Source organism: Bacillus rossius, chromosome 1, assembly GCF_032445375.1.
Source record: "Bacillus rossius redtenbacheri isolate Brsri chromosome 1, Brsri_v3, whole genome shotgun sequence".
Lineage (NCBI taxonomy): Eukaryota > Metazoa > Arthropoda > Insecta > Phasmatodea > Bacillidae > Bacillus > Bacillus rossius.
In genome coordinates, this window is record NC_086330.1 from 85,901,958 (window position 1) to 85,919,751 (window position 17,794).

The 17,794-nt window shown below is 38.4% G+C and overlaps 2 protein-coding genes across 13 annotated transcripts in view; one reads left to right on the forward strand and one right to left on the reverse strand.

Moving 5' to 3' along the window:
• Nucleotides 1-16,330, reverse strand: part of LOC134538935 (uncharacterized) — a 77,022-nt gene extending 60,692 nt beyond the window's left edge. Inside the window, exons 1-4 of one of the 5 annotated variants that reach the window (XM_063380555.1) lie at nucleotides 16,132-16,330; nucleotides 8,093-10,719; nucleotides 7,510-7,703; nucleotides 2,344-2,519 (exon numbers count right to left, since the gene is read on the reverse strand). In XM_063380555.1, the coding sequence (XP_063236625.1) occupies nucleotides 2,344-2,519; nucleotides 7,510-7,703; nucleotides 8,093-10,493 (2,771 nt within the window). In that variant the 5' untranslated portion in view covers nucleotides 10,494-10,719; nucleotides 16,132-16,330. The other 4 variants (XM_063380561.1, XM_063380587.1, XM_063380569.1 and 1 more) reach the window with 4 other exon arrangements.
• The window catches only part of LOC134539051 (enoyl-CoA delta isomerase 2), a 45,558-nt gene continuing 43,644 nt past the window's right edge, over nucleotides 15,881-17,794 (forward strand). Inside the window, exon 1 of one of the 8 annotated variants that reach the window (XM_063380770.1) lies at nucleotides 15,881-15,971. Coding sequence is in view for 3 of the 8 variants with exons in the window: in XM_063380804.1 (XP_063236874.1) it covers nucleotides 16,242-16,333 (92 nt within the window). In the remaining 5 variants the exon portion in view is untranslated. Of the gene's footprint in view, nucleotides 16,406-16,505; nucleotides 16,651-17,794 lie in introns of those variants that run through there. The other 7 variants (XM_063380763.1, XM_063380804.1, XM_063380753.1 and 4 more) reach the window with 7 other exon arrangements.

Sequence of the window (17,794 nt, forward strand, 5' to 3'; positions counted from 1 at the left end):
GACAAATAACGCCATCTTGGAAAACAAATGAAACCTTTTTCTGGTTGGCTAACAAACACCAATGAAGAACGTGTACCAAAACAGCTCCCATAATTATCGTATATAACTACGTTTCTTTCTTAGATGTACGCTTAACCAAGAGTTTTAGCCGACAATTGTGGGCATTTAGGCTATTAAAATTACACGTTATGGTACGAACCGTAGTTACTATACGATTGTACGGAAAAATGGTACAAACATATTAATTCTTTAATTTATTGCATTAATTAAAAACTTCAAGAGAAACAGAACCAAAAAACGGGGGATTTGAATGACAAATCGGGAGGGCGGGAGAAAGGGTAAAAAATCGGGAGACTCCCGCCTAAAGCAAGAGGGTTGGCAGGTATGAACATCTAACCTTGGTACTAAACAATTTCTTGTAGAATTATAATACAAAACTTGGACACCAAATTTAACTTAGAATTCTTGAAAATAATGTAGAACATAATAAGTACAGTAGAACCCTGTTATAATGAATCTGACGGGACTAGTTTATATGTTCACTATAGAGGGGAAACTTTATATCTGGGAAAACTTTTATATTGGCAATACATACTCAAAAGCATAATCTTAACTACACATAGGCCTAAGCCAAGAAAAGAACGAATGAAAATACTCAAAGCAACAGTTTTATGAGCAAATGCAGATATTATTTTTAATACACTACACATGTACAAACTTTCTATTAATGGTTCTTCGACATCGGCGTATTTTCCTTTTTTCAGGCGTTTAATACTCTGTGACGTATTCGCAGCTTGAGAAAGAAGATTGTTCAGCTTGTTTTATATTGTATTTAATGTGGATGTTGCAATTCCCAGTTCCTTTGATATTAACACGTGCGGGACAGTGGGGTTGGAGTCTACCTTTTTAATAATGTCCACTTTATCTCGCACAGATAATGCCTTACGTTTTTTAACGCGTTTTTCACCCTTTTTTATGTTCGTATTTCTTATTGAAGCACATTTGCAGCTTAATAACACGAAATTCTTTTTACCGTCAAAAGTAAATAAACGAAAAATAACGAGTCTGGCGCATCAAAGATCACTACATATCATTTAGTATCGCAGTTGCTAAAGCTGGAACGAAAATTTCTTACTTTCTATGGAAAAATTTAGCCCACAGAGTTCTATCTAATGGTAGTCTTAAAAACCTTACTCGATCAAAATGTCCGAAACGTGAACGATAAAAATGAGACGTAAAAATATTGAATTTGCTGCTATAATGTACATACGTATTTGTGTGGCTGTAATTTATGTTTAATTTTGATAACTTATTAAATGTACACGCGTTCGCCCATTCTTTAACTATGCAGGGAAAACTATTTTTTATTTTCACCAAACTGAGCACCATTTCTGGCTACACGTAGTCTACCGAGGCCACGCGATTACGACTTGTTTATATTATGAACAGTGGACAATGGAGTAGCATATTGGGGAGAAAAACGTTAATGTGATCCAGAATAGACGTTTTGTAAAAATACTTGTAATTATATGAAAATATTTGAGATAAATGTGCATTATGTCGGCAAAATTTGTTCGTGGTACACGGGAAAACGTATCAACATTGACAAAAGTTGTGCGCTATATCCAATAAATTAATACATAACCTCACATCATTTTGCCGGGACCGAGACGGAAATTCACTATAAACGGGAATTCATTATAGGCGGGTTCACTATAAACGGGTTCTACTGTATATGCAAATTGCGATTTTAACTAAATTTCTTGAAGCAAATCACACAAAGTTTCCGCACTCGCAGCAAGAATTCGCTGCCGGAGCAGTTATGTTGATTACTAAATAATTTCATTTGCAGAGCGAAATCTTAAACTATGTAATGAATGGCTCCAATAAAAGCCAAAAATAATTAAACAAATACAAACCCCTGCTTTGCACCTGATTTTCAACTCTGAATTTTATTACAATACTGCCCATCTTGTTAAAATTCATTAAACAGTTAATACTATAAAGCTTATCTCTGGCTTTGTGAAATTTGGTTTCTTGCCATCTGCCACACATGGCAGCACAATGGTTCAACATTTTCGTTCCATTCACGAAATTACTTGTATACTGCGAGCTAAGATGTTACATATAAAAAAAAATTGGGATGGCAGATTACAGCTTGACATTTTCTTCTGAAATTTCTATGACTGGAAATTTCCATGACTTTACCATGATAACAAGAAAATTCCATGACCTTACCAGACCAATAATAAATTCCCTGACTAAATGAACAGACAACAACAGAGCCAGGTATTTAAAAGCTGACGGAACATAGTTTGTAAACCCGTGTCGAGCGGTACTGACTTGAGGGCGGCAGACAGCTCTAGGGCGGCCGCTCGGCGACGCTCCGGGACCGCATGCAGCAGGCACGACAGGTCGATGCCCTGGCAGAACGGACCACCGGCCGAAGTCAACAGCACTGCACGGCACCCCTCGTCCTTGCGCAGCTGCTGCAGGACCTCGCGCAGCTCTCGTAGCACCTGCCACACACACACACACTTGTCACAACCAGCCCGCACACAGCTCCCAGGCCTCGCATCTCACTGCAGTACACCTCAAACAATATACTGTGGGTGGCAGACAGCTCTAGGGCTCTTAACTTCAAAATCACTAAACTTAGCAGTTACAGAAAATAAATATTTATAATAATATTTCTCAAATTTCTACTATGCCTTCTTGGTTAACTGATCATTAACACGTACATTTTTTTTATATAAAATTTTGCAAAGTAAATAATGTGTTTTTTATGAAAATTTTCTATATAAAAAATTTTCAAATCATGAAATTTTACAAGACTGAAATTAAAAGTAATATTTTTTTACCTGTTATTGGTCATTTACTAACTAATTTTTAAGTTATTTTTGGTTGCACGTTGTCCTAAATTTATTGTATCATATGTTTTTTTAAGTTACAAAGACACTCTATATCCGACCGACTGTTTTTACATTCAGAATTCTTGTATAATCAAGATTTACATATAATCAATTTGGACATACAATGGAGGTCTTCTTACATTATTAAATGTCTTATACTCGAGATTGTATAATGTTTAAGGTAATCTTCTGTTTGAAGTTGTCTTTTACGAGAGGTTGTAGTATATTCTGTCACCCTATATCTATTTTATATTTTATGGGCATATTACATTTGAGGGCGTCTTGAAAGACTAAACTGAAATAATGCATTCAAAATAGGTTAAATATTCACTTTTTTATAAGATAAAATTCTAGACTTCAAGCTAGTACAGTAAAACTCGTTTTAGAAGTTCCCGCATAATAGGTTTTTTCATTTATAATGTTTAAATAATTATTCCCTTGATCACTTCCATGTACCACAATGTTATTAATTTTTCTCATTCAAAACCTTTGCATTCATAGATGCTTCTCACACATTGTAGCATTGCAAAATGGGTCATAAGAATATTAAGAATAAGTTTGAGGTGAAGGATATATTTTTTTTGTTGATATAGAGAACAGTTAACAGGTAACTCGCACAATATTATGGAGTTGCACTAAGGGAAAATTTCATGCCTAGGGGCTAGGGCCAGGCCGTAAATTTTAACCTAAAGATTTTTTCGGAATCATGTAACTAGAAATTTAGGCCCTAGGCGTCGGCGACGGCCCAACTTCGCGCGACTTCGGTCAGTGCGCGACCGTATCTTGAGTTACATCGCTAACCAAGGGACAGTAATAAATTCTATTTTTTTTGTGAGCGACAAGACTCAACGACCATCAACAGAAAAATGTCTGGTATGGTATGTATTTGGACCTCATCCTATCAAAATTCAAGGACTTCGAAAAAATTTGTAGAACAAAAACTGTGCAAGTAACAAAGCTTTAGAACCAAATTTGTCTGAATTGTGTTGTCATGTAACTGAAAAAACTATCGTTTCTTTGGTTTGAAACGAAATAAACAAAAAGTAATGCAATAAACTCTTTCATTTCCAATTTAAAACATATTTTGATGTAACTAAATATCATCTGAATCGACCATCGTAATCATAAATTCTTAAAGAACATTGTTTGTATTGTTACATTTCTATGTGTTAGCCGGGCCGCAAGGTATGTAACAACATAACGTTCACCATTTAATCAATGAAAAAAATTATGTAATAAAGTTTATCTAAATTTACACTCTTAAACTATATTTAACAGTAAACTATAAAACAATTGTTCTAAACCAATAACAAACATGATCATCAAAACCTGAGCCGCATGCCGCATGCTGTTACCTCATATTTTTTGACCATTCATCTGCTGCATTCGTATCAACTTTGTAAGGCTATTCCATCTGTTCATCATTTCCTTATTCGAGGGATAAAAAAAACCACTAGCCATTCATTGAACTGTTTGCGTAATATTTGACGCAATTGGTACAGCAATTTGAGGAACTAATCACAGTTTCCTTGTTTGTTAAGCACTGTAGTAAAAATTATTATATGGTGAATGTAATGATGAATATTTTAATTTATCATCCCACTATGATTTCTGTTTTTTGCCAGACCTCTACCGTATTTACTGTAAATTGTGCACAATTTTTTGTAAAACATGTGTACAGATGTATTCCAGCTCCAAGATTGGTTGACCTGCTACTGCTTAAAGGAACGACGGACATCTTGCATGTGGTTTGCGGTAAAAAACATCTATGCCTGGTAAAAAAAAAACCTAAAATAATTAAAAAAAACTCAGGATATGAAAACTCGTCTTGGGCAGAAAACTCATTATAGTGAAAAATTGTATACGTGATTGAAGGGGGAAAAAAGTTTTTTTCTGAAAGTATTAGTGCAAAAAAAAATTTATTTGAACGGTCATAATTTGTAGCATGTGCTTCACCAATTTCCCAATATATTGTTACGAACTATAGCAAGGCCGGGACACGTGCAGGTGCAGAGCTGGCTGGCGGCTGCCGCAACATGATATGCGCCGCGCACGCCTGGAAGATAAAAAGGATTGTTGCTTTCCCCCCCTCCTTCCCACCACTCTCCGCACGGCGCTCTTCCTTTGACACGTAACTGAAATCTGACAGCTGTGGAGTTACGCGAGCCGCCGACACGTGTTTCGAGAGATTTCTGCCATCGGGTCAGCGCGGAATGACGCGACAGGCCCCGGCCGCGCTCGCAAGTTCTGGAAATTGCGGCTGATAGATAAAACGAGGACGGCGGCCTCGAGAGGGAGTCAGTTCGGAGTGTTCAGTCGGGAGTTCTCCCGCGGCGGAGTTTCCGGGCGATAGTGCCGTGGGTGTGGCAGAGTGGCGAAGTCCTTGGACGAAGGTTCCAGGGCAGGGAGTGAGTGAGTTCAGTGGAGTCGGGAGTGTTCCCGCGGTGGTGTTTCCGGGCGATAGTCGCGGGCGCGGCGGAGTCCCGAGCGAAGTTGCGAGCGAGGAGTCGAGCGGATCCTCGGCGAAGGGGAAGTGCGGCGGCGGTGGAGTGCGGCGGCGGAGACCCACGAGGGGTGCTGCGGCGAGAGTTGCGCCAAAGGTGCGGCCCAGCGAGGTGTGTGGAACGAGTGACTGGGGAATAGACCTTTCTTTAAGTGTAATTAATTATTTTCCATTTTAGAAGATTTTTGTGACATAAGTAGTGGCAATAAACAAAACTGTGTGTAAAAAAATCTTTAATTGGGCTATCCTTTACGAACCCGTGGTAAATCTTAACAATATTTTGTTTATAATTTTCTAACTTGGAATTCATTTCGGTCATCTGTGACAAAGAACAACACCGCTGCGATCGGGAGCTATTACATTCATAATTTTTTTTTTTCGTTCCATCACAGTAAAAATGTTTATTCACAGATAATCCATAAATAAAATACACTATCCAGTATATTTAGATACATGTATTAACAAAGAATTTAATGAAAATATTCATAAAATTGGTAATACTCTGGAAGCAAAATTAAAGAATCCTGTAAAAAAATAACTGTAGAGGATAAAACTGGTACCAAGAATGCTAACTGTGCTGAAGTCAGCTCTATCTACTGGATCTATTTGGCCGCCCGGGTGCGTCATGTACAGAGCTTGGGACAACAACAGCTTACGTAATTCCACGCAACTAAGGCAAATACCGTCCCAGGTGTACAATTATGCCGATAGACTTTCCTACAGGTGTCTACTATAATTAAAAAATAAAATTTGAGAGGCAACCACTGTACAGGTTGCACCAGAGCCTCTCAGGACCTCCACTGTGTGGTTTTCATGGTATGTCACAAACATTAATTTTTCACACCCACTTTGGCCATTGGTAATGATAGAGCTAATACATAAGGGCCTTCCTACAGGTGTCTACTACCAATAAAAAATAAAACTGGAAAGGCAACCACTGTACAGGTTGCATCTGGGCCTCTGAGGGCCTCCAATGTGTAGTTTTCATGGTCACTTAAGAACGTTATTCATAAATTTAAATAATTATGTAAGTCTATAATAAACATTTAAAAGTTTGATGCGAGACTTTTTCTAAAAAACAATAATTTGTGGTAATGGAATCCCCACAAACAGGTCAATTTTAAAAGAGAAAGCTGAACAAATATTGCAATGTCATTTGAATTTTTTTTATGTAGCAACTGATCTGTACTATTTTCATTTTAAGAAGTTTTCCCTGTTAATAAGTTTTTAACATCCAGTTCCTTGAAAAACATCTTAACAGTGTTTTAATGTGTCGTATATTCATTTAAACCACATGAAGTTTCCTTTGTCACTTATTGAATATTTACTTAAATAGAAATTTTCCATTTCATTGAATTTATGAGAATTTCTTATAAAAATTAATGTTTTGAATATTTCAATTTTTAAAGTTGACAAAAAAATAGATACTGTAATTATTACCACTTACCATAGTAAGTTATTTACTTTTTATCATTTCAGTGTTGCCTGAATAGCGATGTAATACGTAATTATTAGCCAGTGACTGAATTCATAAATTCTGTAAATGAAAATATGATCCCAAAAAAAATACAGTGGAAAGTCTTAATCTCGCATTCTATGGTTTCGCACATTCTGAAGTCTGGCACCAACTGAGCCATTTGCTTTCAGCTTTATTGTGTGGATTACAACTCCTGACCTTGGCCACTAAGTTTCATTACTGTGCTGCCGGTGTGTATTGTTCACATTGTCAGTTTTGATTTCAGTTCAGTTTCCCAGTTTCCTAGCAGGTTCATTTCACAGGTACATTTACGAAATGCTCATCTGTATTTTTAATATAGCAACTTAATACATCTTCTTTCAAATACAACTGAACTGGATATTAATTTATTTTTTCTCGTTAAAACTCTATTGACATTCAATAATTAGGTAAAATTACTACTAAAACATTAAAGATTAAAGTGTTCCCGAACATGCTGCATGACATACCTCCCACTGTAACTGATGAAAGGAAAATTAAGTTGTACGTGATTAAACTTATAATTTCATAAACAATGGGAAAAAAATTGTGAAACAACTATACAAAACACATTCGTCAACCTGTACAAATCTGCACACCTGCACGTTAAAGGCGTTCTTCATGCGGGTGGAGACGGGTGCCAGTACCAACTGCACCAGACTGCCGTGTCGGCGCAGGCACAGCTCTCGGTAGTGGTAAGAGCCCGTGTTCTGGCGCACGCTCGAGCGCTGCTTGCCATTGCCGTGGTCGTCGCGCCGCTGGCTCTCCAGGGTGTGCACCAGCTCCGAGTAGCCTGGGGCACACGCCAGCACCAGCAAGTGAGCACACAGCGAATGCAAGGACTCACATGTTGCATGAGGACAGGTGGCCCCGAGTATCACGTGAAAGTAAACCACGCTTCGTGCAGGTCACGGGGGTCACGGACGGATGGGCAGCTGAGAGGCGATGGAACTGTAGAAGAGGAAGGAATGTGATGGGGGGAAGACAAAGGTTGGGTGAAGAGTTTTCATTTTTTGAGCATTAAATGCTGTCTACAGAACCATTGAAGACAGACACATAGAACCATACTATTAAGTGATATCAAGGAAGAAATCATTTACTGTATACATATTTTAGTTAAAGTTATTTCAAGGTCTCATTACAGAGTGAAAGATGAGTAGCTATGCAAACAGAGGTACTCACTGGCAGCGCCGGGGCTGATTGGGACAGCCATGCGCACCTCCTTCTTGGCGCTGGGCGTGAGTGGCACGCTAGACGAACGACTGCTGCAGGGGGACGAGCTAAGAGACTTCTTGCCTCGCTTGTCGTCTGTGCTGCCTCGCTTCATCTTCAGCAGTTTGCCTTTCTCAACGCCACGGTGGAAGTTCCTCGCCATCTGAGCCTTGAGTCGTTGCTTGTCCAGGGAGTTGATCTTCTTGGAGCCATTCGCCATCTCGGACCCCTTACTTCGAACGTCCGCCTGCTTCCGAGTCGCTTCCTGCAGCTTGGCCACTGCCATCTGCACTGCCGCCTTCCCAGAGTCCGCCAGAAACTTGTGTCGGACCGGTTTCTGCTTGCCCAGGTAAGTCTGAACCTTGCCCGTCTTCCTTACGAATATGGGCACACCTTTCTTGCGGATGGGGGCAGGCACCAGGGGCTCCTCCTGATCGATGCTGGGGCGCCGCATGGGGCTGGTACTACGGCTGGAAAAGTTGCTGCTGGATGAGTGTCTGCGTATTATGCGTGATGCCTCTGCGGGTAGCTGCAGACGAGGTGAGCATGGCAAGGAGGGGGTGGGGGAGGGTGAGCACATGGAGCCCTGCGAGTCTAGTGATGGCTTTCGCTGCGGGGGAGTCACTGGCAGGGGAAGCGAGTGACCTGCAGGCCGCTTAGCACGCAGTGCCAGGGGTCCCGCAGACGACGGCGAGCTACTCAACCTCATCACTGCATTTTTCACCAGCCGAGTCTTCAGTAACAAATCCTTCTTCTTACGTCTTATGGACTTGAGAGGAGAGATGGGACGCTTCTGTCCAGCAGAAACCTTCTCCAACCCACTTCTCCGCTTCGACTCTCCCTGCTCTGCCTCGTACAGCAAGTTGATAGCACCTTCGTCCATGAGCAGACGGTCAACTTCCCTCATGCGATTCTTCTTCTTTCCACCGTCATTTCCCACACAGTCCACAGATGCACTCTTCTCGTCAGGTTCTGTCTTCACAAGTAGTACTTCTTTTGGTTTTGCTGTATCTTTGGTCTCATTATAGCATACTGTAGCGGCACTGTGCTGTACCGCGCTTCTCCCATCAGTCGACTTCAATGTTCGTTTCTTGGGACTCCCGTACGTCCTTGGCGGCGCAGCCAACCGTGGCGATGGTACCATGGGTATGTCGCAGGACACCATGGTATTGGTGGAGCAAGGCTTCGGTAGAGTGATCCTGTCATCACCATCCTGTAAACTTAGGTTCTGCCCACTTTCAGGTACACGCGTCTTTGTGACGTGTCTTGGTCCTGTACAGTTGGATACTTGAGGATGAGATGCCCGGCCTTTGACAGCAGCAGTACCTGCAACTATAGACTTTGCAGTTCCATGAACTGCTCCCCTCTGCACGCTTGTGTGCACTTCTCCATTGCTCAAGCTCTGCTTCACCTGCAGCTTCGGTATAGTGATTCCACCAGCCTTGCCACGTGTCGCACAGGTAACTATCAACTTTTTGGCTAATGGTTCTGATACATCAGTTCTCTTTCGACGAACTTTCTTCATGTTCGCAGACGCCTGCGAACCTTTTTGGGCACTGTTCTGTAATACTGCACGGTTCGAGAGGTCCTTATTTTTCTTCTTGATGCGAGGTTTCCGAGGCTGCTTCTCTTTCTTGTCGTTGGGTTTTTTCCTCTTGGTCCTGATGGGCATTTCCATGAGCTGCTTGAGTGCAAGCTGGCGTTCCAGCTCTGGATCCAGCTTAAAGGGCATGGGCTGTGCAAGCTGCGCAGGCGGGGGCTTAGGTGCGGGCTTGGTCTCCGGCATCCAGTCGTTGATGCCGTCTCCCTCCAGGATGGCCAGGAGCTCCTTGTCATCTGGGATGGCCGCCGAGCTGACGGGGAACTCCCCACTGCTGGCCTCCTGTTCCATCTTGGTGGGGCTGGTATCGACCGGGGCGAGGCGGTTTGCCAAACGCTGAGTCAGTTTCCACGCGAAGAAATAGTCCCCGCCCTCTGGGAACTCCGGCACCGTGTACTTCTTAAGCGTACGCTCCAATAGTTCCTTCGCTATCTCATCCTGCGTCACTATCTGGCTGGTGAGGGCGCGTGAGGGCCCCCGCGCACCCGACCGTGGCTTCTGCACCCTCCCACCGGTGCTGGCAGCAGGATCATCCAGATTGATGCCGTCCAGGTGTGTTTGCGTGAACGGCATCGGCGCTGCACCGATGTACGAAGCTGTTTGCTGTCGCATTGTCTGTACTGCGGACTGTTGCTCGCTCACCACTGGCGTCTGGGGTGCCAATGTCTTGGTACTGGATGGCTCTTCTGCACTAAAGTCTGCCCCGGGAGGTAGAATAGCTTCCTGCACCGACACATTCTGTCCTGAGACCTCGCTACCATACGCCTCCATGCCCCCAGGCGTCACCTACGAGTGCATGAACCGAGAATGAGATTCCTACCACCATTGTGCTCCACCCTCAATAGACACCATCATCCCTAGCTAGTCCATGGTGCAATAGTGGCACAAGGCACTCATTGTCAAGGCACAGTAAGCACTAACCCCTTCAACACTAACAATCAACAGCTATTTCACCCAAGTTCCTTGTATTGCTTTCTCAGCAACCATTACAGCGGTTCTGAAACAGGAGAAATAAAACTTTATGTAAAAACCAAATGTCTATCCAAGTTACAGGGAAATTAAAAGGTTAATTGTGTTCTATTAGTACACATATTTAGAGTTAATACATAGTTAATTTCACTGTAAACTCAAAAAGTCACATTGAACGTTTAAACCTTTAAACAATATACTTTAGAGTATTTTCTACAAGTGGTTTTTCCATCCCAATTTCAAACACTTATTTGACACACATACTCTTGAAAATTGCCCACTCACTCGATGGAAGTGTTGTCATTAGACCAATCGCTTATCAAGATCACCTGGTCTCAGATCCTGACAGGAATCATGACGGAGCTCAGCTCCGTCCCTGGCTGTCACCAAACACTTTTATTAATATTGAATAATGATTAATAGAGATGCTAGACTAAACTGTTTGTAGACTGAAGTGGTACAAATTACAAAAGTTGTACATTTTAGAGATAAACATATATATGGTTACCAGCGTACAACATAAAATTTTTCTTTGATGATGTAAGGTTAGATTATTATTCAGCTAAAACACTTAATAGGCCTAGAAATCATTTAAGTGTCCAATGCCATCCCATAAAAAATACTTTAACAAAATTTTAGAGTACTATTTATTAATTAACTTAACCAAACTTTTTTTTTTACAACTTCAAACATAAAATCAGAAGCTGCTCAAATGCAGATTATTCTGGCTTAGTGAATAGTAGGTGTCTTCAAGTAAAAAAAAAAAAAATAATAATAATAATAATAACATTATTTTGGCAGACTTTAAAACCATGTACTATATGAAATGATAATAGCAGAAATTTTGTCTGTCTTATTTCTACTGAAAAAAAGAAAAGAACATTTACTAGTTGCTTTAAAAACTGCCAGGACAGTTAAATAGGCTATAAAAGGCGAACATGTCCAGGCAAAAGAAGATATCTGGCCACCCTAAACATATATATATAAAGTATGTAAAATAGTATGTACTACCCATCAATTAGGTAAAATGTTAAAAACTAAAATTCCACATTATTAATGAAAATGAAATTAACAACATGTGTGTTTGTGTGCTGAGAACATTGAAAGGAATGACACCGTCTCTCTGGTCCACAGAAGGGGGCCACTCTAACCTGCTGATCCTAGGTTGGCTTAGCCAGGCTGGTGTAACCTATATCAAAAATATTAAGGTTAAATACACTTGCATCAGCTCGTATGTTGAACATCAGGTAGTTTCAAAATAAATGAAACTATTTAAGTTTGAAAAAAAATTTAAGCTACTCTTGGTTGTTTGCACCTTTATTTTGTCCAATTCCATAAGATTGTTAAAAAAATACTATTTTGAGAAATTAACCAAGTAACTTGTGGAAAATCTCTACACAGAAAAATTATAAATTTTGATTATTTATTTAACTACAACTACAGTATGTAAATATTTTAATCGTAAGGCATTTTATTTTGTAAAATGATAATTCTTGGACTTGTAGTGTATTGCTCAATGAGCACTGTTATGTTAGGAATTTATTAGCATGAAAAATAAAGATGATGGACTGAAGATTTTCATTTGGAATAGAGGGTCTTGCTTGCATTTGACATAAGTGGAAGCGTTTTGTCTTGAATGGGCTCACTACTACAATATATTCAATTTAATTACTAAGAAGCTGCCCATGAAATGACAAATTATAAGTAAGCATTATATGTTGCTGTAAGATATATATTTATTTGTGTATGTGCAAGAATATATGTGGGGAAATGAACTTTGAATCACAATAAATAAAATATTTTAACTGATGTGGATCAAACCCGTTGTGCATTGGAAGTGGAAACCAGTTACATGAACCATATTTGCACAAATATATGACTTTACTGGTTTCGTTAAATATTTGAATAATCAAGATCAATACGGACCACGTAAAAACCCAGCTGTTAAGGTTTGCTTTAAGATTTAAGAACTGACTTCAACTAGTGAAAATTGGAGGACGGTGATACTTCGGTGAATCATAGACAACCTCAGAACAGAGTTAAGGAGTGGGAGTGGTCTACTGCTGCTGTAGAAGGATTTCGGCACTCCGTGAGTCATCGTGCCCTGTTTCCAAACTTCGGCGGATTCCAGTCCTATCACCCTGGTGGTGTGGAGTAGGATCCATATCACAGTAATCAATGCTAGACGAAAACTATCATTGTCTAATGTAGGAAAATGATGAACCCCGATTGTATATGTGGTATGTAAATAAGGTAAATTTTGTTTTATAGCTATTTTTGTAGGGTAATGTGTAATTTTGAGTAATGATACAAGTTCATTTGTTAACATTCAAATGAAGCATGATTTCATCTTCTGTTTTAATTCTTCATAGTAGTTTCTCATTTGTTTTACAGCCTATTTAAGTGATTTTTTTCCCCATATACTCAGAGGATATCAGAGATAACTATTATTGTGACATTATTGAATAACATCTTTATCGACTTTGCTAAGTTAAGTAATTTTTGAAATGTTGATATTCAAGTGTTTGAAGTAGAGGAGCTTGTAGACTCTAACTGATATTTAAAGAAAAGATTTCAACACTCTTGTATTGGTAACTGTCTCATCAATTGCACTACTACAATAGTACAGCATTTGAATGTTAGCTATATTTAACTAGTACATAATCCCATATTTTAAATAAGTAATTTATAACTAGGTAATATCTTATAACTAAATTTTCTTTTGTGTAAAATAATGTCAAATTCTGTGCATATTGAGATAGAAAATCAGAAATCTGTTGTTTACTGAATAAATTATGTTAACTTAATCTCCTTCTGAGTAAAGTACCTAATTAATATTTTCAAGGGACTGCAATGGTGCCCAATTTTCGATACTACTACTTTCAATCACTGACGGGGTTAACTTTTTTTCTGTGTGTTTAGCTGGCATCAATATATCTTAATCAGAGACATATTTTACTTATGCAGCTACTTCTCACTTGAAGGAGTTAAACGCACACTTTCGTGGGCGAGACTACAAACTTTTGTGCCAAAATTCCTAGTAAGGTTTTTTTTTGGAAGCCAAGCTATTTTTTTTTGCAGAACAAAATTACCACATAGTCAATTTAAAAGTTAGCTCAGAATGTTGATCAGTTGACACTGGTAGTAACTCTAGCAGAATCAAATCATAACTTGGTGGCCAAGCTGTTTGAAAAGTTGCAAAAGAGAGTTTTAAAGTAATATTATTGTGACCTAGCAAATACCTTAACCTATGAAGACATTAGTCAATGGAGTGGGTCTATGAACAAATGGTGAAAACACAATACTTAAATAACAAAACAAATAAACACCGTATAAAGGCTAATGATATAAGTTTGTTTAATAGCTTGAAAGGAACGCGCTACATGTAATCATACAAATGTCATCAAGTAGATAGTGAGTGCTGTTAACCGAACAATATAATAACAAAAAAGTCAGATATTATTAGCATTAAACTCCATTATAAACATAAATGTTTTGTTATCTATAAAGGAAATAAGAGATTGAGTCATTCTCATTTTAACTTCAACTTTCAACATGTCAAGGACTGCACACACACTCCATATCTTCTTACCTCTAAGCCCAAAATTTTACACATATATTTGCAATCTAATTATCATTTTGATTTGAAAACTTTTACCCCATGACATTTACCTTGCTACTAGCCTTTCAGTGTATGAATCACATGACCTTGAGACCTGTCTGCCATTTCAGTGAATGTTTTTCTCGATAGCATAACTGACAATGCTTATGAGTAGCCTTAAAAATCTGTACAAGGAAATAACTTTGTTTACAAATCTGAGTCACTTTGTTTACTGGCACATGTGCTGAAAATACTAGTTTCCTTTAGTTTCTAATTTTTTATTACCAAGATAAGTGTAGCTACCTACAACATTTATCTTTGGTCTTGCAGACATCATTGGGACATTATCGAATATACCATCACTCAGGTAATTATTGAAAAGAGTAGGGCATCAAAAGAAAAATGCAAATACAAACCTGAAAAGTTTTTTTTTTATTTTAGTTCCTTAAGTTTTTACTATTGATTCTGTAAAAAGGGAGTGTGATGTCTGTATCATTTCATTACCTAAGGAAAAATTATTTTCCAGTGCATTTTTATGGAAGGGTGTTCACATGATGTTTGAAATGTTGAAAACAGGTTTAAATCATTACACAGGCAAGTTATTTAATATTTTTTCGTATTTCGTAGTAGGCCTATTGGTGATTGTTGCAAAAAGGTTTTATTAGATTTGATCAGCTACATTAATAAAGCATAGTTAATACTAATTTATAATATTACTTAGCTGACCTAATCTCTATTTACAGTATATCTCTGATTTACAGTATTTTACTTAAATGTGGCTAATATAACATAACCTAACCCACAGTTAAAAAAAAGGGTCAATTACTGGTAAAGTACATGAAATGACACAATGCCCATCCACACAATCGTTAGAAATGTTTAACATTAAATAATGACTTTTCAGATTGGTTATCTTTTAATTTTCCTTTTAATTTGTCACCCTCATCAAGAATTACCATTATTTGTAGTATCTCACAACCCAATAGACTCAAATTTTGGGTGCGCCATCTTTTAAAACAAATCGGTTCCCTACTGCTCATGACAATGATAATATTCTACATTGCTATGAAGATAACCTAACCTTTTGACAATGTTACTTTCATTCACATTTAATTTCAGCCTGGTATCTTCACCCCAAGACAAGTTCTTGGCCACAAGGTAACCCATGCTACATCACATACATAATTATGTTAACCCAAACACAAACCAGAACATTAACCCTAATGCAGCAAAGACTATATATACATTATTTCAATAATGTATCTCAGATATGCTAACTTGTTCTCATGTGTAGGACGATACATACATAATGGTTCAACAGTTGGGGGCAAATGTTATGAACACCAACATACTGTCTACGTAGAACATTCCTCATTTAGTCACAACCTTTAATTCATCTCATTCACGTACAGCAACTGCCGGTACAGAAACATGGAAGCAAATCACCTTACAATACTCAACTAGGGGGTTATAGCAATGTTTACACAAAAGAACAACAAATGTACCCGCACCAAACTGATGAAGATGTTTTTGTTTTCATCAAAGTAACATACAATTAAAAATTCGGGTTAGCCACAAACGAAATATCAAAGTTTTCAACCCTGAAATCTGAAGTGCATTACTCACTTGACCTCCAAGAGAAATTTAATTTGTATTTACACAAGCACGCAGTATCGCTGGTGAGTGGAAACAGGTTCGACTGGCATTTCCATTCACGTGTCCACTTTTTATTGAAGTTTTACATGAGCCACTGTTTGTGGGCGTGTTTGAGGCCAAATAGTTATAAACACGATCACAGCAGGTAATAACGAGTTCACGACGTTACAGTTATCGACTTACCGCTATCACTATCTTGCTGCTGGACACGACAGACGCGCGTTTCTTCCAAATACTTATCACGTTACTGACGATGACGTGGGTTATTTATTGCTAATTTAAATACAAACGAGATGCTTAATGAAAGCCAACCTGTTTATTTCTATAACAAAATAGTGGAACAACGGCGCATGCGCTCTTTGGACTTTAGTGAGCTTCCGGTACGGTAAGGAACGTGAGCATCGGAATATAGAAATAATAAATTATAGAAGCGTACAGAAGTTTGTTATCTGGAGGTGTAAGAACTTATAATATTTAAGAGTATAGCAGGCACAAATTTGTTTTTTTATATACACTGTTATAATAAAATACTATATTTGATGCTGACTCGACAATACTGGCGTGTTGTGGCGGGGTGTTCAACCCTTATTTTGCTATAGACTTGTTTTATTCATTGCTAAATAAACCTCTGGATATAAACTTACTGTTTTTAGTGGTGTATTTGGCTCTAGTAAATTTAAAAGTAAATTTATTAAGCTTCAGGTAGATATTTTCAGTAACATTTTCTCTGAAAGATTAAACACAAACACTCCATGAAAGAGCTTTTTACATCACTTAGGCAGAATTTAAATTGCTTAATGACGGGGGAGGGGTATATAACTAATCTGCTCGCTGTTTTCTTTCATATTCTTTTCTTTTGTTGGTAGAAATGATAGATTTTGTTGGTGGGGTGGGGGAATTGGTTAGGCTATATATCCCTCCACCCCCGTGGCTATTCAACCTCAAGAAATTTTGGTTTTGTTTTTATAGACTCATTACGTAAAGTAAATACAGCCTATAATTTTAAGCATGACATTTGCTCGCTTTTTACGCTTATGACACCAGCATGACTGGTTGTACACTAAGTTGTCATGGTGAAAGTGTTTCTTGGAAATTTATCTTTATTTATATAATAGTTATTTGATAATTCTTGTCATGGTAATGTGTGTGATGTATAACATTTCCAATGGTCACTAACCACATTAACTATGATTACATAATAAGAAGCACTGAAGACCTGATAGGTTCACAAGACTCACCAATAAGTCGTCATCTGTACAGAATGTTCATTAATTTCTTTTGGTCCTTTTCCATGTTTTGCACAGCACGAAACAGACAATTAAGTATATTATACAAAACTTGTACATTTGAATAGGGTGACTTAGAAATGACCTATCATGACTAGCACATAAAAGTTACGAGGTAACTTGGAATGAATACTTGTGTTGATGTGCCCCTTCCCACTGACAAAAGCAGCTGGGGTATTTTAACAAGGCACCCTAGACCAACATTTTGCGTACCCAGCCACAGGCAGTGAACATAGAGCTCCATTGCATTTGAAAGATTAAAACAATTTAGTTTTGTACCTGTGTGAGTAAATATATATATATTTTAAACTGTTAGTATTACAAGTAATTTTTTTAAGGTGTTAAAATAAGAAACTACTTGATCTTATGTCAGGTGTAACAGGTGCAAAACAAGCAATGTTTAAGTTGAAATGTTGGCAGGCAGCAATGTAAAGAATTAAATATCAGATTTATATTTACAGGAAAAAAACTACAAATTAATATTGCTAAAGGCTGACCTCAATAAAGGTGTCAGTTTTCACTGAGTGTGGGTGTCTGTAGATAGATACCCAGACTCTATA